The following is a 27,968-nucleotide window of genomic DNA, read 5'->3' as shown; positions in this document are numbered from 1 at the left end:
AAAGTTTTTCTTTTTGGTCTTTAACGTTAAAGTTTACTTTTCCGTAATTTTTTTGTAATTTAGTCATGTTACAAGTATGTTATAATCCTATTTTTGTTTGTTAATTTCTATTTGATGTCTCTTTTAGAACACGATTTTTTTTCCAATTTACATGAAATGGTCCAACTTTTTTTTAAAAATATCTATTTTTGAAAACGTTATTCTTTGACAAATATTGTGTTTTTTTTTCTACCTTTTTTAATGTCACTTTAAGAACATGATATTGTTTCCAGTTTACATGGAAGATGACTGTACAGGTTACATTGACATGGAATCGGCTGCTATTCCTGCCGGGAGATTATCCGTCACGCGCCGGTCCAAATACCGTAGCAAATTAAAATGTCATGTAACGATTAAGGCCCCACTTGACAGGAGGATTGTTGTCGTTTTCAGGTCGGTTATCATTTTTGTTGCATAATTTTAGCATTAAAATTCTAAGAATTTAATTAGGTTTAAGATCCGACCAATTTATGCATTTTCCACCTAGAAATAGGCCATATAAATGTTTTATTTTAAAACTTGATATTTTTATCAAATAATGTGACATGCATTTTGCAATTATGAAATAAATTATGAGAATATATGATTTCAAAAAGTTTCCTTGTCAGATACATAACATGAAATAGTTTCATACTGTGTAAATATAACAAAGGTGTGCAGCTTTAAAGTGAATCTTTTAATAGTACTGATTTGTTGTTTCGTCTTGCGCACGAAATTGTACTTGTGAATATTTCGAAGTTATAAAGTATATGTAGATAATGATACTGTAGGTATATCAGTACATGAGATCTATGGACGGAACGTCCCCTCTGTGCTTCCGTACACATCTGTTGAAATGTGTAAATTACAACGATATAAAAAGGATGACTTTCGTGTTACCCCAAAATAATTTTAAATTCGTTATTACGTGGAAAAACACTGTTGTATATTTTGCATTCTTGATTTCAGATTTCGCTCTCATTTAGTTTAGCTGTATACAAGTATATATATTTCAGAGAAATGGACATTGAGTGGGAACCAAACTGTGGTGATGATTTTATGAGTTTACATGACGGTCATAATATGACAGCAAGGGTGTTACGAGGTCTGGTATTTGTAATAATTTCAGATCTACCAAACAACTAAATAAAAAAGACAGAAAAATGTTGGAGAGATCGCGTTCTAAAGAAAATTAATATCCTGAACGAAATGTGTTTTTACTTTTTTTTGCGCTCTAAAATGTAAAAAATGAAAATTCCTCAGCGACGCATTATTTTGCTTTGAAATGTCTAACGTATAAAATATTGTCAAATTTTGTCATATTTTTTTACATTTTTTTCTAATCGGCTGACAAAATTTCTCCTTAGCTTGTCTCGCGAGGACCTTTCTCATTAAAAAATCATTTTTGATCTTTTTTATTCTAGTTTACTTTAAAATGTATACATGTACGGTCTGCTATATACGGTGGCACAAAGGGGCCATCAAAAATGTTTTATCTACCGCGATTGCTACTATGTGCGCACGTGATAGCTACAAGCTATTGCGTGCGCACACGATAGCTATTACGTGCACCAGTGATTGACCAACGTAGGGACTATTGCGTGCGCACGTATAGTAGCTATATCGCGTGCGCACGTGCTATATATATATTTCTGATGTCCCCTCTATACTTCCTTAGCTTTTAGGCCATTGCAAATTTTCTTCTTAAATTTGTTACATGTATTAAAATGGAACGAAAATAAACAGCATTTAAAATAGTCTAACATTTCTAGGAACACATCCTCAAATATGTGGTCATATAATACCTCCCGGAGACTACACCACCACTGGTAACCTCCTGACAGTGGGTTTCCAAAGTGATGGCTACAAACAAAACAATGGCTTCGAGATTGTGTTTACATCTTTTCACACAGGTACGAACACATCAAATCTTCTTGCAACCTTTTAAAGATATTAGCACTGTTTACTATATAGTATTTTGTTTTGTTTCCGTTTTAGCAGCATCATGAGCAATCTTATTAAAATGCTTATTTTTTCCACTTATTGTTTTTTATTATTTCCACCAGTCGTTGTGTCCGACTATAAAATATAACCCATATCTAAAAAGAGTTTTGGTTGACATTATGTTGTGAATGTATTTACATATAGTCTTAAATCTTACATTGAATGTTGTATTTTATCCTTTATGACTTAATTTCTTCTTTGTGCGCTAGGATTTGGTCAGTGCTTCGTGTTTCAGCTATTTTTAATCAATTTCACTATTTACTAGTTGTTTCTTTCAATTTCATAGCCGAGTCTTGTTTTGTGGACGAATTACGGTGTAGCAATAAGCGATGCATAGCTTCCTCATTACATTGTAACAATTTCAACAACTGTGGCGATGATTCTGATGAGTGTGAGGTATTAATATGTTTATAATCTATTGATCTAAACATATCTAGTTATATATCTAGTTGTATGTCTTAGTTATGTCAAGTTATATGTCTATTTTTATATGTCTAGTTATACATCAATTTATATGTCTAGCTATACATGTCTATTTTTTACATTTCCATATCAATGTTAATTTTACTTCTGCTGATATATCATTCATTGACGTTTTTTCGTGTTTAACCAGGTAGATTCAGAAGTTGTTATAGCAATTACATTGAGCGTGTTTCTGTTGACTGTTGTTGGTGTTGGTTCTATACTTTTATACAGAAAAAGGAAAAGACAACTCACTCATAAAGTAAGTAAATATTGATAATGCAGCTCAAAAAATGTCACATAAGAATGTTTCCCATCTAAAATGGGTACCTGTAGAAAAAGGGGTCGTTACAGCTCTTGTCCGCGATTTTAATAGATGTACATTCAGCAAAGTCCTGAGCTTTCTTGTAGCTCAGTCGTATCAATAATTTGGTCAGACATAGTTTCAATTAAGGCTATATAAAATAAATTCCCAGATTCTCATCCCCGCCCGCCCGAAGAAAGAAAAAAATTAGTTTATATCTAGAACATTTGACTACCATGTACAAATGCCAGACAAAGTTTCAATTATTAAACTTCTGTACAATGTATATAGATTCTAACCAATAAAAAGCAAATTTTTAATTTATCATAAATTCAGAGATGTAGATGTATCTATGTCTCTGATAAATTCAAAGAAACAGTATCATCGTATATTACAATAATTTTGTTTGCAGAGGCAGCAAGACCTAAAAGCAGCGATTGTTAAGGCATCTCAGTTAAGCAAGGACCTTGAATCTGTGGAAATTCATCCTTGTGAGGCATGTTCACTAGAGATCGTTTCTAAGGAGAAGCAGAAATTGTATGCCCGGAAGTTGCAAGAAAACGACAACGAGGCTTACCAGGAGAGCTATGATGCGAGAATGCACAAAGAGGTGCTTGGGACGCGATTATCTGACAATTTCTACAGGGCTTCCATATAGTCTTCTCAATCAAGAAATATGCCGACAAATTATACGATTTAATTAATGATCTTATGTCTGTTATATCGAACTTATATAGCTGTTCGCTTTTGTTACATTCATTTTTTTCCTGCTTTATCACTTGTACAGACGATCCATTGAAATGTTGTGCGTACCTTTTCTGATACTTGAAGTGTCATTGAAGCTGCATTCTTCTATAACAGAATTGAGAAATCAAAGGCCTAAGAATTATTTTTTTCGTTTTTTAGAAAATGCAAATACGAGTTTTATAACGTTTGAATGATGATTTTAGAGCATGTTAGATGCTTAATTTAGCAAATGAGTAAGTTTTTGTAAACTCTTACAAGACAACAAAAATAAAAAGCTTTTAAGAAATGAAAAAATAGCATTTCTAAGGCATAATGAGCCTTTTAATATACGTCTTCAGTTTATGTATAAACGCTTTACATGCTATTGTTAATACCTATATATAACCACATTCATAACTACCTTTAACTAAAATTTTGTGATTTCTGACAGAATTTATGTACTTTTTGCGAAGAAAAAGTACCTAATTCTTTATTTTTAATTTTCACTTCATGTTTCTTTCAAAATTCAAAAACGGTTTCTATTTTTTCATAGAAATTAGAAAAAAATCTGGAGGCATGCTGCTTTAATGGATAAATTATAGTTATGGAAATATATTCTGGCAAAAGCACAATGTGCATGTTTTTTTAGCAAATAGATAAAGTTAGTAGAAAAAAGGTATTATTGTTCCTTTTTCCAATGTCTCTGGTGGAATTATTCAACTAAAATTGAAGGTGAAAAGGACATGGACCAGCCTATACACCCATGCAGTCCGGTCCAATCAGGCCCAGTACTTTTTTAGAATATTGATATTGAAATCACTGAATCCTTCATACACATATAGTAGTGAGAGGTAAAGGTAATGGGAATAAGTAGTTCATTACATTTACTATAAGAAAATAAAAAAAGAAAGAAAAACAAATGGAGTGAACCACTTTTACACACCAATCATGTAAGTTCTATTCTTATCCAATAGAATGACTGGGATATCAATGATTTGGTTTTATTTTGCCGCCAAAATTGCCTGTAATATGTCTAACTCACAATGCGGTGGGGATGTAGTGTGGACTTTACTATTAGAGTTTCCTTTAGGGCAAACCAAATTACAAGGGATATCCTAAAATTTAAGTCCCACTATTCCCAGGGGTAGAGAACAAGATTTATACTGACTGCTGTTGTTTTATCAAGTGTTAGAACCTTAAAGATCCTGTAACTCAAATTTCTTTAAGTTTTTTTAACATAAATATAATGCTCAAATGAAGATTTATCACTGTTGTTAGTTCCAAAAAGCATTTTTTTTGTTAAGAAATTACCGAATTTAAATTTCATGTAAATAAAGGGAGGTAATTAGAGATTATTTTCTATAAAGTCAAAGCTGTTTTTTTAATAAGAAATGAATGCATATACTTTAATGATTACATATAATGTAATACACTTAATATATTAAACATCTGCAGTTCATATTTAACATATTCTTGGATGTTTGAAAATTGTTATAGAAGAATAATTTTATACATATATAAACTTTATTGTCGTTTTGTTACATCTTTAAATACAACATACAGGATGAACAAGAAAAAGGCATTTTCAATAAAAGGAAATAATAACAAAACTTATGAGATAATAACAATTTATACTATGTGTATAGGAACACACGCACGCCTCTCCGTGGTAACTCGCGCCTCTCCTTGGCAAGTAGCTTAAGGTCTTCAGCGTACCCGTTTATATACTATGACACGACTTAAATGCCGCATCAGATGAAAAACAAAAATGTTAAATAGCGGCTTATAAAGTTTTGGAAGCCAGAACTACTTGGTAACCTGATCATTTGAAGCCACTTCTGAGTAGATGTATATATAATACAGTGTATCTCACCAGGATCTCACTGTATTGCGTTTTAATACGCATATCCAACAATAATATGAATTTATTGATGTCATACCGGTATCTTTAGAATTTATATTACGAGAATTCGAACTGAATTAAGATTTTCAGAGTATATTCAAGCGTATTTTAGAATCATCGTCGTTTAATCTACAACTTGACCATTGTCCATTTCTGGTGTCAATGATGTCGACAGAGAACTTGTATATCATTGTAAAAGAATCCAAAGACATTGCCACTTTCTGATTTACTTTGAAGAATTACGGTTAATATTTGGTTGTCTATTTTTATACACATGACTTTTTTCCATAAACAGTGATTTGTAAGTCCATAGGGCAGTGGGACTTGTTTGTGCTGTATTTGTTTATTTGTTTTGTATTGTATCAGAGACATATAATGGTTGAATGGTACATGTATATATTGTCTCTGACTATATACATGTACCGCAAGTCACTATAAATATTTCTTTTCTTCTATCTAGTATTATGCCCCTTTAAACGGGAATTGAAATTAATTCTAAGTAATTTGTCATGTTTAGTTCAGTTTTAGTAATTAAAGTGTATTAAAAGTCACGAAATCAATTTAGAAACAAACCAATTGCTGTATATATAATAAGCTTCCTTATAAAAAGAAACACATACAGAAAGATTTGCCACCGGATTGGTTCTTGTATTTTATCAATTAAACACCGTCAAAGAACTGACATCTTTTTTAGCACTTACACTGCGGGATAGACACGTTACTAAAGACCAAGTCTTAGCCTCTTGTCTATGTTAGCAGTATAGACTCGAACTTGCCTGTGCGCAATCCTTGCAGTATTATCAGACTCTTAAGTGTAGGCTTGTCAATATAATATTGATATTGTGATCCGTGAAATCGGTGTTAAATTATATATTTCAAGACAGGGCAAATCCACCAACCAATCAGCAGTGTGAAGGTTAAATGAAAATATATGCTGTATGTTAACGTTAAATCTGACTTAAGATAATCTACTTATTTCTTAGCGTAAATTTAGGAGCTGACTTTAATCAGATTGCATTAACGTTTTTATATCAGTCTCCCAGAATCGCAGTCTTGTGTATGAGTGCTTAAACACTTGGCATTATTCTGCAAAATATAAAATGACCAATACTCTTCTGATTGACTCGCCAGTTGCAAGTATAAAAACACGCAAGCACACACATCATTTACCTACATATACATATATCATTTTGCAATTACAGTGTACAGATAACGATGGACAAAAGTTTTCAACAAATGTCATCATAAAATAGAGAATATTGAATAAGTGCAGGTTCAATATTGAATCTATTAAACAACTTGAATAAAATTATATTATTTATGTTACTCGAATCTCCGCCACTGTGTGATATTCTGCATTTTAATCCTTAAACATAACTTGAAATATATATATAATCAGGAATTATACCTCTGTATCCTGTAACAATATCTAGTTGTGTCCTTAATTAATTTCATTAGTTGTATTTGCTTGATATTTCTCAATATATTTCTGTACTATTTATTCTAAAATAAATCAAATATACTCCGTCTCTCTTTAATTATCCACCAAGGTTCTTCTGCACCGATTCTTCCTGAATATATTCTCGATAGAGACGGTGGGCTATGATTTTTAATATTTTTATGTCGAAAAGAATTCAATTCTTTTATCATGGTTTTTAGATCGTTACGTAAACAACAGCATTTGAGATTCTTGTACGGGGGAACTATTGCAGGTAAGTCGTGCGTGTTTTTACATTTGTACAATTCTTGAAGAATCTTCATAACACAATCTTTCAGATCACTTTCATCTGTATTTTCGCATTCCTCGTGATGATAAATCATCATAATTTTTATCTGATAAGATGAATAGCCAACATTTTCATTTTTTAGCTCTAAATTGTATTCCAGTATTTTGTCATCCCCATCTCCATTTATGAGAAATTTCAGTATTCTGAATACTTTTACATGTTTTGGTGATAAAACGTTCTTAATGAAGTGTAGTTCAGTGTCTGTGAATGTATATCCTAATGCAGTATTTATCCTGAGACAGTCGCCTCGCTTCAATACTTCTTCGCGGAAGGATTTAGGATTGACATTATTTACTATTTTATTGAACTCGTTTCTGTTTATATCACCACTGGTAACATATCTGATGGCTGGAACAAGATCAACATAAATGGGTTTTTCAGATGTACGAAATTTACTAGTAGGTTCCTTTTTGTAAATAAACTGAGACATAAATGCTGGACCGTGCTGTCCTAAATATTTGTCAAAGTATAGTTCCCTCTTAGAATGCTCATCAGGGGAATTGTATTTCAAAGTGCCATCAAATGTCTCAAGTAAACTAGAAATGGAATGATGATCCTCTAATCTGCGAACAATGAAGATGATGTCAAATTCATCAGGAAATATAGTCTGTGTCCCCTCATAAAAGCTTCCGACTTTGATTAAATCATTTTTGTTTGTTACATTATCGAAATCTATATTGATATTTTCAGTCTTTAACAAATCATTATCCGCATTTTTGTCATATTGTAGTTGTTCTTGTAGACCTTCTTTATCCCTAAAGTTTACATCATCCTTCATAAGATTTTGTTGAATATATCCAACCATTTTTTCTACAAGAGTTTCTATTCCCGTCTTGATAAACTCAACTTCTTCATCCGATGCTTGGAAAACACATTTATCTTCATACATTTCGTTTAAATATGATTCAAGGTAGTCTGTTCTTGTTTTTGTGAAGCAAGTTCCCATCTTTGCATTGATTATGTAATTATTCTTATCTAAAATTCAAATGAATGTAAATCTTACAATTGCGTCTAATACTGTATTGAATTATTTTTGCTTGTGATATAACAGGTTAATTCAGAAAAAGAGTAGAAACTGATAAAAGACTCGGTTTGATCGATCCGTTAATTAGAGATGACGAATGCTGAAATATTTTTGTATGTTTATATGCATTCCAAGCTTAGTGAGGGTCCATCCGCCATTTCCTGAAGGCGCTGAAAGTACGGACCCTGGACATGTCGCCATTCATATCCTTCAACGTTATAATCTGCAAAAATCTGACCTATTAATTTTGAATTCAGTAATTCATTGAATGAAACTAAACATATTTGCATACTTTCACTAAAAATATTGAGTCATCTGTCTACATTTACGATAATGGAAATATCAAACTTATTTTGGAATTCTGTTACACATAATATTTTATCGCATGACCGCCACAACTTTCCCTTGAAGATCGGCGTTCTCTAAATTTCGGTATTGGAAAACTTTGGGGTGCTCTAAATGAGGTATCAGTACGCTTTGGGGTGCTCTAAATGAAGTATCAGTACACTTTCTCGCGCATGCCCAGTTTATTATTTTATTTCAAATCATTATCGACATAAAGTGGGTATACCTAAAAAAGAACAAAACAAAACATTACACAGTTGACAGAACTTCTTTTTTTAAATATTAACATATCGTCACGATCATTTTTAAAAAAAAAACAACTTGAAAATGCAGTTATTAAAAAGATGTTGACTTCAGTGGAAAATAATCGCCATTTTCTGCATCCTGACCTCGAGGACAAGTCTGAAACAATGATCAAATTATTCTTTTTTTTTTTTGCTTTAAACAATGTCTTCGTTTTACAGGAGATTCTGACCAGTGAGCCACTCAGTTAATCACTACACGTATGAACATAATATTTAGCGTTATTTTTAATATATATATGGAAGAAGTGTTAAGAAAAAATCACTACATTGTCGTTAGTTTTAAACAATACGCGTACAAGATATACCTCTGAAATATACACCGGGACTATTATCGACAATATTTCCTAGATTATATTTTGAAAATGAGCTGGAAAGATGATGAATATTTGGCATTCAGAAAAAATGCATCAACTAACCTCGTCAAATGGTTATTCAATTCCAGTTCCTTCAACGGCATCTAATGGGTATATTTCTGTGGGTATTTCTTAAAATATTTATATGTTTAAATAAAAGCAAATATTACCAGAGAGAGAAAAAAGTCGTGATAGTCATGCGATAAAACAGTTACAGAATAAATACGAGGACTTTACCGGCTGGTATCAGCGCATGGGGCGACAAAAGGGTCAATCATGGAAATTAATCTCGACGTTCCGTCTCGATTAATTTCCTATGATTGACCCTTGTTGTCGCCCCATGCGCTGATACCAGCCGGTAAAGTCCTCGTATATATTCTATAACTATTACATATTAAACGTTATTGTTAAACTGCAGTTATATTAACACATAAACACAGTTTTAATAACAATTAAAGCATTGGCATAAAGTAATGTGAATAAATGACAATACTTTCTACTTCTTCTCTTTCATATATTCTTTGGACTATTATAGAAATCTAAAGAAAGATATAGTTTAAAAAATCGAATTTCTTTTAAAATTACATACCTTACATTATCACATTTTTCTTTAACATTATAAATGCTCATTTTCAGATCCAAAGAAGGTTATTTATGCAGTTAACGAATCCAATTCAACCATTTTTTTTTTCAACAATAGTAGAATTTAGGTACATAATTTGTTTTACTGATTATCGGAACCAACTTTGTCTGCGTAAATTTTAATCCAACTGAAAAAAAAAAGAAGAAAAATACTACATGGTTGAGAGCTCACACGGGTTGAGAGCTGACCTTGCCAACATTTTAACAATGAGTCTAAACAAGAAAACAATGGGCAGAACGAAACAAAATGAAAGGAAGCCTGCATATCATAGACAATACGTCAAATTAACTTAAAAGACAGTTTAACCTCGGGGTGATAAAATAGTGTACAAGTAGGAATACTGTAAACAATCTAATTAACAAATAGAACTTAAAATATCACAAACACAACAATAATATCGTGCTGAAAAAGTTAGTGAAGTGATAAGGACTAGTGGTAAAGGCGTCCTCTGTCTCTCAATCCAGGGATCATGGGTTTGATCTTAACTGGGATCACGACCTTTCTGTTTAAATTCTTAAACCTTCACTTATTTTTTTTTAAAAAGTAATAAGTATATTTATACGTTGAAAGGGGGTCACTTTCGATAGAAAATAATGGCAGCGTTCCCACTATTCTATTTCATTAAACCTGGCTTCTTCCCGCGGACATAGCTATTACATTAGGCACACATTCTATGCGTTATAAAAAATCTGCAATATAGTCCAATAGTGTTGAAGTCAATTTCTATTACGTGTGTTCTGGTGAAGCATTTTGTGCAGTACTCATAGTCTTTTACAGAAAAGGGGTCACTTTCACAATAGAATTATGACCGGGAAAGAATACTGACTCCTTAGGCATAATGTTATGATTTCTATACAAGAAATAAAGTGACCAACTCTATGTTTTGTGACCATCTCGTCAAACATTTAAGAAATAAAGCATTCTGTGTATAAAGCATGCACTAGCATTAGCAAAACATCTCACTCAAACTTAGAAATAACTTACAAAAATCATATTTCTATAATTATTGAATACTGTTCAAATTTATAGGGAACATGTGGCATATATACATTACAAGTTGTACTCATGTTTTTCCAATACACGCAAAGTTAAATAAAATAATGATAGATATAAAGTGTAACAAGAGCCATGTTAGCATGGCCATCCCCCGCCGAATGTGTTTGCTCATTGTAAGAATGTATATGTAGTAGAGCAGAATAATTCAATCTAAAAAGGTTTTTTGGTAATGAAAACTGATGGCTGAAGTGATTACAGATTTGAAACCTATGTGAATACTGATGGCTGAAAATAACAAAGGGCAATAACTGAAAAATAATGCAGGGTAGGTTATCATTCTTGTGTGCTGCACTCCTCCTCAATGAGATCTATCCACCTATGAAGTTTCAAGTTGATACCTCTAACACTTTTTGAGATAAGCTCCGGAACAAAAAGTATGAAAAATAACAAAGGGCAACAACTCAAAAATTATAAAGGATAGAGTTATCATTCTTGTGCACAGCATTCCTCCTCAATAAGATCTATCCACCTATGAAGTTTCATGTTGACATCTCAAAGACTTTTTGAGTTATGCTCCACTCAGGTGAAAAATTAAGTATGAAAAATAACAAAGGGCAAGAACTCAAAAATAATGAAGGGTAGAGTTATCATTCTTGTGCACTGCACACCTCCTGAGTGAGATCTATCCACCCATGAAGTTTCATGTTGATATCTCAAAGGCTTTTTGAGTTATGCTCTGGACAAAAATTAAGTTTGAAAAATAACAAAGGGCAATAACTGAAACATTATGCAGGGTAGAGTTATCATTCTTATGCACTGCACTCCTTCTCAATGAGATCTATCCACCTATGAAGTTTCAAGTTGATACCTCTAACACTTTTTGAGATAAGCTCCGGACAAAAAGTACGATAAATAACAAAGGGCAATAACTCAAAAATTATAACAGGTAGTGTTATCATTCTTGCGCACAGCATTCCTCCTCAATAAGATTTATACACCTATGAGGTTTCATGTTGACATCTCAAAGACTTTTTATATGCCCGAAAGGGCATATTATGTTATACCCCCTGGCGTCCGTCTGTCTGTCCGTCCGTCCGTCCGTTAGTAATTTGGTTTCCGGAGGATAACTTAAGTTCCATTTGGCCCACAATGTTCAAACTTCATAGGATGATTGCCCATATTGGGTAGAAGACCCCTATTGATTTTGGGGTCAAAAGGTCAAAGTCACTATGACCTTAAAACTGAAAACAGTTTCCGGAGCATAACTTAAGTTCCAATTGACCCACAATGTTCAAACTTCATAGGATGATTGCCCATATTAGGTAGAAGACCCCTATTGATTTTGGGTTCACAAGGTCAAAGGTCATGGTCACTTCGACCTTAAAACTGAAAACAGTTTCCGGAGCATTACTTAAGTTCCATTTGACCCACAATGTTCAAACTTCATAGGATGATTGTCCATATTGGGTAGAAGACCCCTATTGATTTTTGGGTCACAAGGTCAAGGTCACTATTTCCTTGATACTAAAAACAGTTTCCGGAGCATAACTTAAGTTCCAATTCACCCACAATGTTCAAACTTCATAGGATGATTGTCCATATTAGGTAGAAGACCCCTATTGATTTTGGGGTCAAATGGTCAAAGGTCACTTTGACCTTAAAACTGAAAACAGTTTCCGGAGCATAACTTAAGTTCCAATTGACCCACAATGTTCAAACTTCATAGGATGATTGTCCATATAAGGTAGAAGACCCTTTTGATTTTGGGGTCAAAAGGTCAAGGTCACTATATCCTTAAAACTGAAAACAGTTTCCGGAGCATAACTTAAGTTCCATTTGGCCCACAATATTCAAACTTCATAGGATGATTGTCCATATTGGGCAAAAGACCCCTATTGATTTTGGGGTAACTAGGTCAAAGGTCAAGGTCACAATTACCTTAAAACCAAAAACAGTTTCCGGAGCATAACGTAAGTTCAATTTTGGCCCACAATATTCAAACTTCATAGGATGATTTTCCATATTGGGTAGAAGACCCCTATTGATTTTGGGGTCACAAGGTCAAAGTCACTTTTTCCTTAATACTGAAAACAGTTTCTAGAGCATAATTTAAGTTCCAATTGGCCCACAATATTCAAACTTCTTAGGATGATTGTCCATATAAGGTAGAAGACCCCTATTGATTTTGGGGTCACAAGGTCAAAGGTTAAGGTCATTATTAATAACTTAAGTATTAATCAACCTACAGCTGTAAAATTTTATAGGATGAACAGCGAATTCCTATGTCTTACAAATGCTTCATCCTTACTTAAAAAGAACACTTTCGGGCATATAATGCTCCGCCTAGCGGTGCTCTTGTTGAGTTATGCTCCACTAAGTTGAAAAATTAAGTATGAAAATTAACAAAGGGCAACAACTCAAAATTATAAAAGATAGAGGGGGCATCCTCGACTTTTTCTCATTTCTTATGTAAAACTCATCATGGGAAGAATATTACAGTAAAGTTATTACAGTTAAATCAATTTTCAATAATTTGAGCTTGGCAGTCAATGTCAATTAAAGATCAAGGGTTATATCAGTGCTGGAATCTTTATATATGTTCTTTTGTCCAAGTATGAATCACATCTATCACATCTATGAGTAAATAACAAAGTAATGACAATTTGATTAAACAAATTTCAATAATTTGACCTTGATGGTCAAGGTCAATTAAATGTCAATTAGGTAATATAAGAATAATTCAACATGTCCGTTGTGTCAGGATTTTTTTGTTCAAGTATGAATCAAATCTGTAAATAAATAACATAGTTATGACAATTTAAACAATTTTCAATAATATGACCTTAGCAGTCAGTCATATGAAGGTCATTGTCATATTTGGATTATTCAACATAAGGGTTTTGTCATTTTTTTGTCAAAGTATAAATTTAAATGAAGTTCATGAAGTTATGGCCAATTGTAGCAAAAATCAAACAAAATTGAAACATTTGAATTTAAAGGTCAAGGTTATGTATAAATATACAAGTATATTTATACATAACCTTGACCCTTAAATTCAAATTGTATTTTTGTGTTTTCTTAGTCCGATTGAGTGAAAAGCTTTGAACCCTTTTCAATTTAAGTTAATTCTAGAAAAATAGAGAGCGCAAATGATTTGAAATTTTGCACTATGGTTATTGGTCCAGATCAACATCAAAAAGAACATTTATCTAAAAAAATTACTTCAATGTCAAAAATCCTCAGTGATGTCCCTTAAAATTTTTTGGATGGCAAGGGGAATGTGCTAAATGACGTGACTGTTCAATTTTTGTAAACATTTACTTTAAATGACATTATGCAAATCCAGTGGTATATAGTGAGTGAAAATCATAATAAGTTTACATTTTTCCATAATTCCCTTCAATTTTTTTACTTAGCATGAATGACAAATACCTCAAGTGTGTATGGAAATGTCTGTGTATGGAAATATCCATTGGAATTTACCTGTAACGTTCAATTTACAAAAGAATGGAACAGTCTCTTTATATTTTAGGCAGATTTATATTTTTTTTCTAAATATTTCCTAATAATAACTGTTGGTCAATCACCTATGAGAGCCAATCTTTAGAACGATATGGTCTATTCTGCTTAACAATGAGCATAATGTCACTTTTTTTCCACACTTGACATTATTGTTACAGTGTACTATTTTAAAACAGTCTCTACAGTTTCATAGAAATTAGAATAAATCTGGAGGTAGAATGCAAAAAATTGTGTAAATAACAAAAAAAGTAAATAAATAAAAAAAGAAGAAAAATACAAGTAATCCTTTTTCAAATGTATTTATTTAAAATATACAAAATCAATTTGATACATCTGTTAACAAATAAATAAAGAGAAAAAGTCTCTAATGGAATTATTACACCCAACGACTAGCACCGAAATCTATTCTCCATACAGTATTTTGACTACTCAGATATCACAACAAAGTGTTTTAAGACCATGTTTCAGCTTGATATCGTTTCTCTTGATCCATCTTCATCATATAATTCTGTGCTTCCTCCTGTGATAATTGTCCATACTTCACTATCACACTCTTAACCTCTTCTCTAACAGCGTCTGGCATATTCTTAGCATTCCTATAACAAAATATATCAACAATATATACACAGGTAAATATGCATGTAAACATAATCATGTGAAACACATTTTACATATGGTCTCTCCAAGAAAAGTACACCATTTGTTCTTAAACACAAGTTTAAGTTTTTTTCAAAACATATGAAAAACATATGTTTAACATATGGTTAGAAACATTTTGTGTGCCAAACATATGTGGTGCATTTTCACCTATGTATCAACAAGGACATTGCCCAAAACACCATCATCAAATACTCTCCGTGAATGATAGTTAAACAAGAACTAGGCAGGAATTCTTTATGGTTATAACAGAGACATAGATAACATCTCTGGTTATAAAGGTAAATAATTCAATTATAAAACAAACTGAACTTTTGGTAAACCTGTGATCTTAAATTTATGATAAGAAAGGCTTGTAGAATTTATTCACAAATTGATATTTCTTGTAAGAACTGAAAAATTGCCAAAAAGTCTTGACCAACACCACTATGCCCACAGCAACAACTTACACCAGATAACTGATAAACATAGAGTCCCTATTCTACACTTAATACAGTTAAAAATATAATTAATGGTATGAAGACAAATGATTGATTCATTGTGAATCAATCATACACTAGTAGTCCTGTAAATACTAATCTATTTTCCAAATTTATCAAATTAGCCACATTTATCTTTTAACAGGAGATGGATAATGAATGATATTAAACACAGTGTTATCTATCAAATTGTCAAAGATAAAATGTGAGTCACACCAAGGACTTGATATTGCAAACCCATGGTCTGTAGACTGACTACCAATAGTAAGCTATGTTTATAAACAATAGTGTCAATAATGTAGAGCCATTTTTATAAAACACCATAAAGTCAATAAGGTTACCATTTGCATACAGGAAATACTAGTTGACAATTACCATTAAAAATTTACTTTAGTATTCAATTTCTATTAAAGCAAACTATATAGAAGTAAAATATTCCCATACCCAGCAATAAAGAAACATGCATTTTGTTTAAGCAGATTCCACACAGATTCACCACTCTCTCTGATAGCATGTTGTACATAGTATCTATCTGCATCCTGAAGAAAAGGTGAAAATAATGTCATAATAATCAGAATGTCACATTCTTCATTATGTCACAACAATCATGTCACATTCTCTATGATGTCACAATAATCATAATGTCACATTCTATACAATGTCACAATTATCATAAATAATGTAACATTCTTTATAATGTCACAAGGTACAGTATGACACAATATGCATATACACATTTTGTACATGAAGCTAAACATAGTTATTAATCATAACAACAATTATGTCACTATCAATGTGACGTCTTTAAGCATGCATCTGAAATAATTGTAAATCATAATCTATGTGAATAACTAGCTTGATAGATTGCTAATCTGAGAGAATCCAAAATTTGTGTCTGAATTTCAACACACAAAATTGAGGAGTAAGTTATTCAACAGCTACAGAGATCTAACATTAAAGAACTAATGATTCTCTTGGTGGACACAATTTGTTTTTCTAAAAAGGTACATAGCATGACTAAAGACAATTTTAATCATTTACAACCTACTTAAATTGGAAGTGGTTACTCTTGCTACAAATATAGTGCAAGGCCAGTCTGCACATCATCAATGTTTTTATCCCTTAAACTTTTAATCGATTGTTCCAAAATAAAAGCCCAGCAAATCCATGAAACAAATTCAGCAGATAAAGAGTTAACCACTCACCTCGTTATCCCTGGAGAAAGCTGTATACAATTTTAATAGTGCTTTATCAGTATAATCCTTCCATTCTTCATGAAAATAGAAATCTTTAGTGCTGTACCTGCAGCCAAAATATAACACTGATCCTGAAAAACAGCATACACAACAATATAAGCAATTTCATGAAAAATAAAGTTTTAAATTGTTATAAAGCATACATGTACTTTCTTAGGATTGCTGTTCAGGTCAAAAGGACAAATTTTAACATGACAAAGTAAAGAAGGGCTATTTTTGGCATTACTATTACTTCAGACAAAATAGACTGTGGGTAGAACCATGCACACTTTGTAAGGTCTATAGATAGCTTCCTCAACAAAAAGAATTCAACACAAGCTGTCTCAAAAACAAATAAGTGAAAGTTCAAAAATAATCAGATCAATATTTACCTGGAACATTTTCTGATACTCTATCTTCTATAAAACTTCTAAATGGAGCAACTCCCGTACCTGTGACAAAATAATCATATTTTATATGTAACTAGATATAATTTCAGCAGTATAAAAGTTAAAGGAAGTTTGTGCCAAAAGGACTCCACTGAGGTTTTCTTTACATGCATGATGAGACTGGAAATAATTTTCCAAGATTAATGTCCCATTTGATAAAGGTCTAGAAAAGTAAATTGTGTGCAAATTTTCAGTTATTTGCTCACTCTGTTTTTCCAGAATAACTATTCCAATTGAGAAAATGCTCCTCAATTAAATCAAAATATAACTAGTAAAACGTTTCGATTTCAATCTATTTTTGAGTTTATTTCCTAAAAACCTTTAAAATATTTTTCTGTTTAAGTACCATAATTAATCTATGAAAGAAATTCAAATTTTATGTTTTTAGGGTGAAGTTTCCTTTAACAATTTAGTATAAAATTAAATAATTACTTCAGCAAATTGAATATGGCATTTTTGATCACTTTTGAGGGGCCTTGAGAAAAAAAATACAAATAACCATTTCATTTTGCTGCGTTCTAATGAGAAAAAATGCATTTTATTTTAAGTTGTTATAACGTTATAGTAAATAATTCATGGAAATTACATAAAAATAAACTTAAAGACCAACCTGGACCAACCATAATAACTGACGTAGTTTTATCTGTAGGAAATTTAATTGTCCCTTTCTTAATCCACAACGGTATATGTGATATTTGAGCAGGATCAAGTTGAGACAACCATGTGGAACATACACCTCTCCTTGGTAACGCAATCCTTGTTTTATATTTCACTACAGCCACTAGTAGCTGTATTTCACCAGGATGTGCCTACAAAACAAATGTTTTACTTGTGACTTATTATTGTATGTATTACTGTTTTACAGTAACTTGACAAGAAAAGATTTTATATATCCTACATTTACATGTACAATACTAGAAAGTAATTACGGTGCTATTCCCTTTTAAGGTACATTATGCCTCAAAAATAAATAAATTTTTCTAACTTTAGAAAGGGCAAATATGAATATTATAACATTTAAATTACGGTTTTAGAACATGTTAAATGCTTATTACCAAAAGAATGTATGGCTGAATGTGAAATTATTTGTCATAAAGTCATCAAAATGTAAACAAATTAGTCTTTGACTTCCATACAAAATACCGAATCTCTAATAGGTTATAACTAGTTTTTTAAAAGCAAGAGAAGCAAATGAGTATCTTTTTTGAAACTATAACAGGTATCTTATAATTCTGGAATGACACAATGAAATTTACCACACCATTCAAAAGACTATTCAAAAGATTTTTTTTCGTCATAATCTCTTTTAGTGGTTCATTCTTATAGAGAATTAATGCTACTCAACTAACTTGTGTATTTTGTCAAAAGTAGATTAATGTTAGCTAGCTACCTGCATATATTTGCAGAATCAATATGATAGAGAGTAACTTTACCTATCAATATACAAATTTTCTGCCATGAAATTAAGTCTTACTAAACTAATTTGTCAATATATACCACTAAATATAATGATCAGGGAGACCCTTGCTTATGTTGTGAAACTTTGTGAGTCAACCAATAACTGTTTTTGTTATTCAACCCAAAACTATCTCTCATTCAATGAATTATTGGCAAAAGAATATAATATCATTGACTGGTACCTATTAAGTCCTGCTTTTCTAACTCTTAAAAATCTGGAACCATTGTAACTTAACCCTTACCCTACTGGAACCAAAAGCAGTTATGACTTTTTCACCAGTATACTGCCAGGCCAGCCTGTATATCCCTGCAGTTTGACCTTGGCCCGAGTTTATAAAGAAATTCTCCAAGATCAGATCTCAGTTTTTTGAATGGTCAGAAACTCCTAGGGAATGTGCACTAACAAATGAAAATCCTGTTGGTAGCTCAATTATATTTTGACGTGTTAAATCTCTAAAGCTTCAAATGGACTGTGCTTAATTCAAAACAGGGTAAGTCTACAAATGGAATGCAGCAGAGCAAATGTGAAGCAGTATGGTAGAAAATACCTTAATAGAAGAAGCTATAGAGAATGACCTTGGTTGTAGTACAGGTATCACATCAAACAGGTATTCAAATGGAATATTGGCACTTGTGTGAGGGAAATCATGTAACACCTGAAAAACAACAGCATGACATAATCCATCATATTGCAATATATTATACATTTTGATAAAATTAGTATACCTTCAAAAACTAGACATGTGTCCATAGGACACGGGTGCCCCCACTGCGCCACTGTTCTGTCAATCTTATTACTCTAGAGCAAATATTTTTTGAAAACTAAAAATCTTTTACTAATTAAAGTGCAAGAACTTTAAAAATACTGAATAAATCCACGAGAAAAACCCCAAGGTGCATAAGTACAACATAATGAAACGGTTTTTACTAAGTCAAGAGTAATAACTCTACAATTACTGGATAAATCAACAAGCAAAACCCCAGGTGCAAAACTAAATATGCTGAGCAACCTTCCCGTAAGGTTTAATGACTCTATAACAAATCCTTTTTGAGTTACATGCATCACAAGTTGAAAATTGCAAAACTTTTCAAAGTCAAGGGCAATAACTCTAAAAATACTAAAAATATCCAGACGAAAATACCCAGGTGCACAACTTCACATGCTCATCAACATTCCCGTAAAGTTTCATGACCCTAGGTCAAATCCTTTTTGAGTTCAATGCGACACAAGTTGAAAATTGCAAAATTTTACTAAGTCAAGGGCAATTACTCTAAAAATACTAAAAATATCCAGACGAAAATACCCAGGTGCACAACTTCACATGCTGATCAACATTCCTGTAAATTTTTCATGACCCTAGGTCAAATACTTTTTGAGTTACATGCCACACAAGTTGAAAATTGCAAAATTTTACTTAGTCAAGGGCAATAACTCTAAAAATACTAAAAATATCCAGACGAAAATACCCAGGTGCACAACTTCACATGCTGATCAACATTCCTGTAAAGTTTTCATGACCCTAGGTCAAATACTTTTGAGTTACATGCGACACAAGTTGAAATTTGCAAAATTTTACTAAGTCAAGGGCAATAACTCTAAAAATACTAAAAATATCCAGACGAAAATACCCAGGTGCACAACTACACATACTGATCAACATTCCTGTAAAGTTTCATGACTGTAGGTCAAATACTTTTTGAGTTACGCGCTACACAAAAGTGAATGGATGGACGGACGGACGGACAAGGGTAAATCTAAATGCCCGCCACTAAAGTTGGTGCACAAAAAATCATTTTTCTAAAATTTCTAAGTACATGTATATCTAGTAAGGTTAAATATTTATTAATGGTCAAATCATTCATCAGACATCTTAAGAACTATTATTCAAAAATCAGCTACAATGTATTTTGTTAACTTTTTAAAAGTAAACAGAGATTTGTTTATCATTACTTATTCAACAGTAGTGTTTATCATAAAATTGCGGCTAAAATGCAATATTAAATCTCAGCCTCTGCTGAAAATTTTAAGCAACAGTAAAATCATTATAATCTGTGGACCTACCTCCAGTAGGGTTCTTTTTACTCTATTGCAGTAGGTAAATAGGTCATCCTGAAAAATACATTAGTAGAGTAATACACTGCTTTCAGAAAATTGACAAAACATTTATTTAAAGTAACTTTAAACTGAACAAATTCTAATATTACTCAAACTAAATTTCTCAAACTAAAATTTCTTAATTCAACTTGTCTAGCATTGATTCTTTGAACTGTCCAGTATCAATTTTGGACAAATCAAGATGAAAATTTGAAGTTAGTCAGGCAACAGTATAGTGCCTGGTTAGATGTTTGCATGTATTCTAATCTTAATGAGGTCAATCCGCCCTTTCAGGCACCAAGATTGGACTGAAGAACATATATGTATAAGTCTGCATTTGGTTGTCAGTTTCAGCAAATAAATTTTTATTTTACTAAAACATATTTTAATCTTTCTGTATTCCATGATTTCTCTAAAAAATGCAAGCAATTAAATAAAAGCTGCCACAGGAGAAAGCCAAAACCATCAGCCATAGCCTTGATTTTGTTTATACAATTATTCACCTGTGTGACAGATTGCTTACGAAAAGGGTATAAATTTTACATAACAAGAGCGATCAGTGATCACATGGGTCGCCTCATGATGGCCAATTTCATGTTGGGACAAATTTTGTTACAGACAGACAGACAGGCGGACAGTGCACAACTAGACTTGGTACTGATCATTCCTGTAAAGTTTGGATAAAATTGCACCAGTAGTTTATGAGGAGTAGTCTGGACAAGCTTTTGTGTATCTGGCAACACACAGAAAAAAACCCATCTTTTTATCAAAGGGCCATAACTCGGCCAAAAATCATTCAACCGGAAAACCCTTGCAATATGCGCAAGGACTTGACCTACAGATCAATCCTGTAAAGTTTCATTGAAATTGCATTAGTGGTATAAGAGAAGTAGTCCGGACAAACTTTAAAAATAAAAATTATTAAAGGGCCATAACTCAAACAAAAATCATTGAACCAGAAAATTCTGACAATATGCACAACTAGACTTGGTACTGATCATTCCTGTAAAGTTTGGATGAAATTGCACCAGTAGTTTATGAAGAGTAGTCCGGACAAGCTTTTGTGTATCTGGCAACAAACAGAAAAAGAAACCTTTTTATCAAAGGGCCATAACTCGGCCAAAAATCATTCAACCCGAAAACCCGTGCAATATGCGCAAGAACTTGAGCTACAGATCAATCCTGTAAAGTTTCATTGAAATTGCATTAGTGGTATAAGAGAAGTAGTCCGGACAAACTTTAAAATTAAAAATTATTAAAGGGCCATAACTCTGACAAAAATCATTGAACCGGAAAATGCTGACAATATGCACAACTAGACTTGGTACTGATCATTCCTGTAAAGTTTGGATGAAATTGCACCAGTAGTTTATGAGGAGTAGTCCGGACAAGTTTTGTGACGGACGGACGGACAGACAGACAGACGGACAGACGACGGAGAAGTGATCCCTATATGTCGCCACTACTCCGTAGAGGCGACACAAAAAGGGTAAGTATTTTTGCTTAGGCTGTCATAATTTTTCATGGGCTACAGCAACCTGCATTTAACACAAATGAATAGCATCACCTATGGAATTAAGTGAGGAAAAAAACTTGGGAAGTTGGTCTTAAAGGGTGTTACTTATTGCATAAACTATTTTCTAGTACCTGGCCTTCTGAAGATGTAAATTCTTCAAGTTTTTCTTTCTCCCTCTCTTCCTCAGCAAAATAAAGCAGCATCTCAAAGAATGAACGTCGAGGTACGCAGTTAATGTCAAGGTAGTTTTCAACGAGGTATTTTATAGAACATGGCTCCGGTAATTTTGGTAAACTTGCATCTGTAGGGTAAAATGTTGATACCTGGTATTATGAAATGTTTAATGGTGTGATAGATAATAAGGCATTATCAGGGACAGGAAAAGCATTACATGTAATATTTCTAAAAAAAACTAGAAATGTGTCTACTATAGGACACAGATGCCTCAACACTCCACTGTTATGTCAGTCTACTTACGTACAGCAGGACAGTTTGACAGATGGCTATGAGTGACACAAACTGAAAATTGCTGTCAAGGGCAATGACTAAAAAAACTGAATTAATCCACAATCAAAACCAAAGGTGCACAACTTCACATCTGCATCAACATTCCTGTAAAGTTTGAACATGGAGCTCATAAATGCACAGACAGATAGTGGCAAATCTAAAAGTCTCCACCACCCTAGAGTGGTGGCATATAAAGCATGGTAAACTTTGCCAATCATCCTAGTTTTAGATGCATAGAATCTTACACAGTTGTCAATTCATTCAAGCATGTTGATAGTGTAATACAAATGTAAACATCATACCTGGGTCGTTTAATTGCAAAGTAAATTCTGTATCAGGGTCTAATTTCATGTATGATATAAAATCATCCACAGTGTCAGACATATTCTGTGGACAAACAACTGCTACATCCCCCGGATCATACCTGTAAACAGACAATCAATGACAGTATTAAAATGTCATCAAACAATGAAAACATCATTTCTGTAATATCTTATCACTGCAAAAATAAAATTACATCGTAAAAGTAATACTGACATTAAGTGACTTTTCTCAACCCTATTATATATTTTTCTATTTTTTTATCATTTAAAATTTCATTGGTGAAGATTGATAATACAATTAAATTTCCAAACTTAAATCTTTCAAGCAAAAAATATATCTACAATTTTTTTTATAACGTATTTCCTTATAATAGAATATAGGACAACTAGATCAAAACCAACACAATTTTAAATATCAATACATGTTTTGCTGTATTAGCTATGTTAGTTGATAACATAAAATTCAAATCGTCAGCAGTAAAACTCAAGTAATGATTACATGACCTACCATAAATCATGTTAATCATCAGCAAAATTAAGACAAACTATAACTTACCCTACACCATGTTAATCATGACATGTGGTGGGAAAATTTGCTGATAAAACAAACTATCATATTTCCCATGATAGTCTACTTACTTTTCTGTCTAAAGCTGATCTTTATTTAAAATATAATAGAACCTGTCATAACATTTTATCAATCCCTATCATTACCTTAAATTTGACCCCGTTATATCAAGACGTATTAGCCTTGTGTCCTGAAAATGATCAGGGGAGGTTACTCTTTCATTTGAGATCAGTTTTGCTGGAAAAGGTTGAGCTGGGAACCAGGTTGGTACTCTTGCATCCCTGCCACATTCTATATTTCCATTGGTTACAACATTTAATATTTTGTCTTTCCCATCACAGAAAGTCACACTAAATCTTGCAGCTGGTCTGAAATATAAAGGAAATTTTAAATATCCCATACAAAATAATAAACAGGATTAGGAGTAATTTACAATATTGAGATATTAATATGCTCAACAAAGTATAAAATCTTACTTTACTACCATTTACAAGTTTCTCATATTGTATATGTATATATAATTTTACCTGTTGGATATTTCTAACATGCATACATCATATGTGAATACAAATTTTTTTACACATATACTATTGTTATAATGATTTACAGAATAAATCTGGAGGGATAATTTACCTGACATGTGGTGGTATAATTTGCTGACCATCTTCTAAAGGATACATAGCCAATAATTTCTCCCATAAGTTTTCCATCCAGGGATATACTACAGCATCTGCTCTGAAACAATGAAAGAAAAGTAAAGATCAGTTTTACACAGAAAAGTAACCCTTGTCATAAACTTATACACTACAACTTACTGTAGATTGTGTAAATCATCAGCAAAACTTAAAAACACTTAAACTAAGCCTTGATCATTCAAAATTAAGACACTATAACTTGCGCTACATCATATTAATCATAAGCAGATAGACACTACACTTTAACTCACCCTAGATCATGTAAATCATCAGCAAAACTAAAACACACTTAAACTGACTAAAATCATCAGCACTTAACTTATAAGTAATCCTAAAAATCTGCAGCATTGTAATAATCAATAACTTACCCTAGATCATGTAAATCATCAGCAAGTCCTACATTCAACACCTCTGTGCTTCCCAGTTGTAGCAACCTCTTGTGCAGTTTTTTAGCAACAAAATTAAATCTGAAGTTGATATAACAAAATAAACAGATTTTTTCATGCCAATGGATCAATAGCTCAGGAGGGCATATTATTTTTGGGCCGTCAGTTTATCTGCCTGTTTTTTAGTCACAAAACTTTAACCTTGACCATAACATGGAAGTCTTTCCACCTATAGCCTTTCAACTTCACAGAAGCATGACATTGATCAGCTCAAGACTACAAGGGTCAAGGTCCCTTGGGCATGGCATATATTCAAACATAGAACATATTTTAATTTACTTTACATGTATTAGAAGTTAGAATGCAAATAGATATTAATTTTCTTGCATCTACTACATAACAGTTTATCAAGAAATATCAAGTAAATACATCAAGTATAATGTACACTATGCATCAATAAAATGTGATAACTTACTTTTGATAAGAAGAGTCCCCAAGTCCCAGTACAGCATGAGATAGCTGGTTTAGAGAATCTTTAGGTAGATTCCTTCTCATGATGAATCGCCAAAATGTCTGCAAGTATGAACTATATATTACTTATACTGTGGGTAAGTATATAAAATATCTTTGTAAAAGTACAAAATAAAGACAAGGATAAAATTTCAAACATTAGAAAATACCCTTTCTATAATTCCTATTATTTTTTTTTTTGACAATTAAGAGGATTGGTTGCTTTGAGGTTAAGGTGTCTGCCTCTCATTCCAGGGATCATGGGTTTATCCCTACTGTAGTCACAAGCACTGACCCTCCTGGACACCTTCCTCACAAAAAAGAATCCACAGTGAGTCCCAGGTTTTAAAGTCAGGACCTGTTTACTGTTTACATTTGTTCTAATACTCTATGACTATATACATATCAACTTACAGTCATATTATCTGGAGGATCTCCTTGACCTGTTGTAGAACAGACAAAAACTACTAGCTTCTCCTGTATCAGTTCAGCCTGAAAATAAATATTTACTTATCACAGTACATAAGTCAAATTAGTATTACAGTACATAAGTCCATTTAGCATAAAGAAAATTAACGGCCACTGTTGTGTAGTGGTTTGCATAATGGACCAGCAATCCAGAGAACTGTGGTTCAAGTCCTGACTGGGGCGTGCCAATTTTTAGTGTGATTTTACTGTGTATATCATCTTACTAATGTTTATATATGTTCTATGTTGAGATAAGGAGCTAATCATTTCATTCATTCAATTCAAAAAGCAGATTTTTTATTCTAAAGAGATGCCAAATCGCTATTTTAGAATTTATACAACTTCCTTCTGCTTGTAGGAAAATAGGATGACATTGATTAGGGTCAAAAGATAGTCACCATAACATCATTTTTTAGTTGTAACAAAACTTCTGTGATAAAGACATAAAAATGAAATTTGTTGCTTAGCAACCATAAGCGTAATGTTACTAGTATTAGATGAAATCACTGGTGAGATATTAAACCAATTTTTTTTGTCTACCTTCAGATATTTACAAACATTTAAATTTGTGGTTATAAAATTAATAAACATTAAAAAGAATTTCATCTGAATTTGTTTTGGATCATGACATTTCTTCAAGAATTAATACGAAGATTGTAACAAAAGCACATAAGGTGAAGATTCTTACAATATTATAAGAATCAAGGGCCACAACTTTTGGCAGAAAATGTCTCCGCCTTGCCTCCCTTGAAATTTTCTCTGCAACATCTTGAGCAGTGCCAGTTTGACTGCCAAACAGTATCAGAAGTCTCCTTTCACTTGCCATATTCTGAAATATAATATTATTGATTGTATATGAAACATTTTTTAAGTTTCTATATTACAACATTTTTTCCCCTACAGTATGCGAGTTAGAGTTAGACTGAAAGTTTCAAAGAAATGTTTATTGTATCAGCTTCAATCCATAAAACCTGGGATATAGTTTGAAGGGACAAGCAACTTGCCCACTTCCAAATTTAAACACAATACCTTTTGAATAAAAAGGTATATATTTAACAGAGAAATATGAAATCACTGACAATTGTGACTTTTAATACAATATCAATATATTAGGCACAATATAATTTTAGACAGAAATGTTTTGTCTGGTTACCACCATAATAACAGTATATATTCATATGCTCTTCATAAACATCATGCAGTTTGCCAACAATGGGCACGATATTGCTATTCTTTGGTGGCCCAAATATTGCAATTCTTTGGTACGAAATTTTTAAGTACAAATCGACAAACATTTCGTAATACTATAGATTCATGTATAAACTTAACAAATATATTTGCCAAACTGGTACTGGTGCTAAAACCTATAGATAAATTTAAAACTGTTAAAACAAATATTATAAACAAAGGACTTCCCTTTTGGCAGAGATGCACAGTAAAAAAATAAAACTTACCGGTCTCCTGAACAGCTGAAGGTTAAGTAAGTACAATAAACTTCGTCTAAAACCTGTTTCACGCCGTAACGTATTGTACGTGCAGGTATAACTAAATCATAACTTTCCATAGCATATCATTGAAACGTAGCAGTGAACACAAAAGTCTAGGTAAGTAAAATGTATGAAAACAAGGTCAACCAATGGATGTTTCCTTCTTTTAGAATAACTTTCAAATTAATAAAAGCAAACAAGTCACATGATGATAAACTATTCATTTTAGTTAAAACTGTTGGCACATTTTTCAGAAATAAAAATAAAATCAATTGTGCTGTGATCTATCAAATAACTGCATTTGAGAAACTTATCATTGTGTATTGGTTTAGCTAATCTTCTATGTTGTTATTATATATCAAATGGAAAAAAATCAATGCCATACACTTTTTAGTTTAAGCCAAAAAATAGGCTGGATACCTTTTTTCTTTCATCATTTTGTTTCTATTACGGTCTCTTTAATGGTGCAAAGTTTTATAAATTTCTGTTTGCTATTATAAATGTCGTTACCTTTGTCAATAATTGCCCTACTTTTGGTAATATGGTACATTAAAGTGTCAGCAAGGGTCTGTCACAATGTGTCAGAATTTCTGAAAATGCTGTTAAGGATATTGTTCAAATGATATTGTTGAGGAAAGTGATATAGACATAAAAACTTGAAGCAATAATTTAGCTATCCATCCCTTTTCTTCAAGCCTCCAACACTGATGAGGTACTGTTAATAGCACAGTTCCTCCAACACT

The 27,968-nt window shown here is 32.4% G+C and overlaps 2 protein-coding genes across 2 annotated transcripts; one reads left to right on the top strand and one right to left on the bottom strand.

The window, feature by feature from the left end:
- The first annotated feature begins 252 nt into the window (after positions 1–252).
- On the top strand, positions 253–3,738 carry LOC132751458 (uncharacterized). The gene is made up of 6 exons (XM_060741613.1): positions 253–432; positions 1,035–1,123; positions 1,791–1,931; positions 2,309–2,418; positions 2,636–2,746; positions 3,201–3,738. The coding sequence occupies exons 1-6, from the start codon at positions 257–259 to the stop codon at positions 3,444–3,446; spliced, it is 873 nt and encodes a 290-aa protein (XP_060597596.1). The 5' UTR covers positions 253–256; the 3' UTR covers positions 3,447–3,738.
- A 10,937-nt stretch (positions 3,739–14,675) lies between these two features.
- LOC132751449 (NADPH-dependent diflavin oxidoreductase 1-like) lies at positions 14,676–27,237 on the bottom strand. The gene is made up of 16 exons (XM_060741603.1): positions 27,193–27,237; positions 26,427–26,567; positions 25,685–25,762; positions 25,236–25,333; positions 24,743–24,841; positions 24,313–24,414; positions 23,826–24,047; positions 23,091–23,212; positions 22,413–22,582; positions 20,733–20,780; positions 19,219–19,326; positions 17,823–18,021; positions 17,156–17,215; positions 16,734–16,855; positions 15,973–16,067; positions 14,676–14,988 (listed from the first exon to the last, which is right to left on the bottom strand). Exons 2-16 carry the CDS (start codon positions 26,562–26,564, stop codon positions 14,844–14,846), a joined length of 1,806 nt encoding a protein of 601 aa, XP_060597586.1. The 5' UTR covers positions 26,565–26,567; positions 27,193–27,237; the 3' UTR covers positions 14,676–14,843.
- Between the last annotated feature and the right edge of the window lie 731 nt (positions 27,238–27,968).

The sequence above is a fragment of the Ruditapes philippinarum genome, unplaced genomic scaffold, assembly GCF_026571515.1.
Source record: "Ruditapes philippinarum isolate M1 unplaced genomic scaffold, ASM2657151v2 ctg1245_1_1_1_1, whole genome shotgun sequence".
NCBI lineage: Eukaryota > Metazoa > Mollusca > Bivalvia > Venerida > Veneridae > Ruditapes > Ruditapes philippinarum.
Note: the sequence above shows the minus strand (reverse complement) of the source record. Positions and strands in the feature narration are given on the sequence as shown.

Bases quoted from the DNA above. Each gene is read 5' to 3' on its own strand.
- LOC132751458 (XM_060741613.1), top strand. From the start codon at position 257: ATGATATTGTTTCCAGTTTACATGGAAGATGACTGTACAGGTTACATT. The intron at 433-1,034 runs GTCGGTTATCAT...TATATATTTCAG, and splicing joins AGGATTGTTGTCGTTTTCAG to AGAAATGGACATTGAGTGGG. The intron at 1,124-1,790 runs GTCTGGTATTTG...TAACATTTCTAG, and splicing joins GACAGCAAGGGTGTTACGAG to GAACACATCCTCAAATATGT.
- LOC132751449 (XM_060741603.1), bottom strand. From the start codon at position 26,564: ATGGCAAGTGAAAGGAGACTTCTGATACTGTTTGGCAGTCAAACTGGC. The intron at 25,334-25,684 runs GTAAGTTGATAT...TCATACTTGCAG, and splicing joins ATCCTCCAGATAATATGACT to ACATTTTGGCGATTCATCAT. The intron at 20,781-22,412 runs GTACTAGAAAAT...TGTATTTTTCAG, and splicing joins TTACATCTTCAGAAGGCCAG to GATGACCTATTTACCTACTG.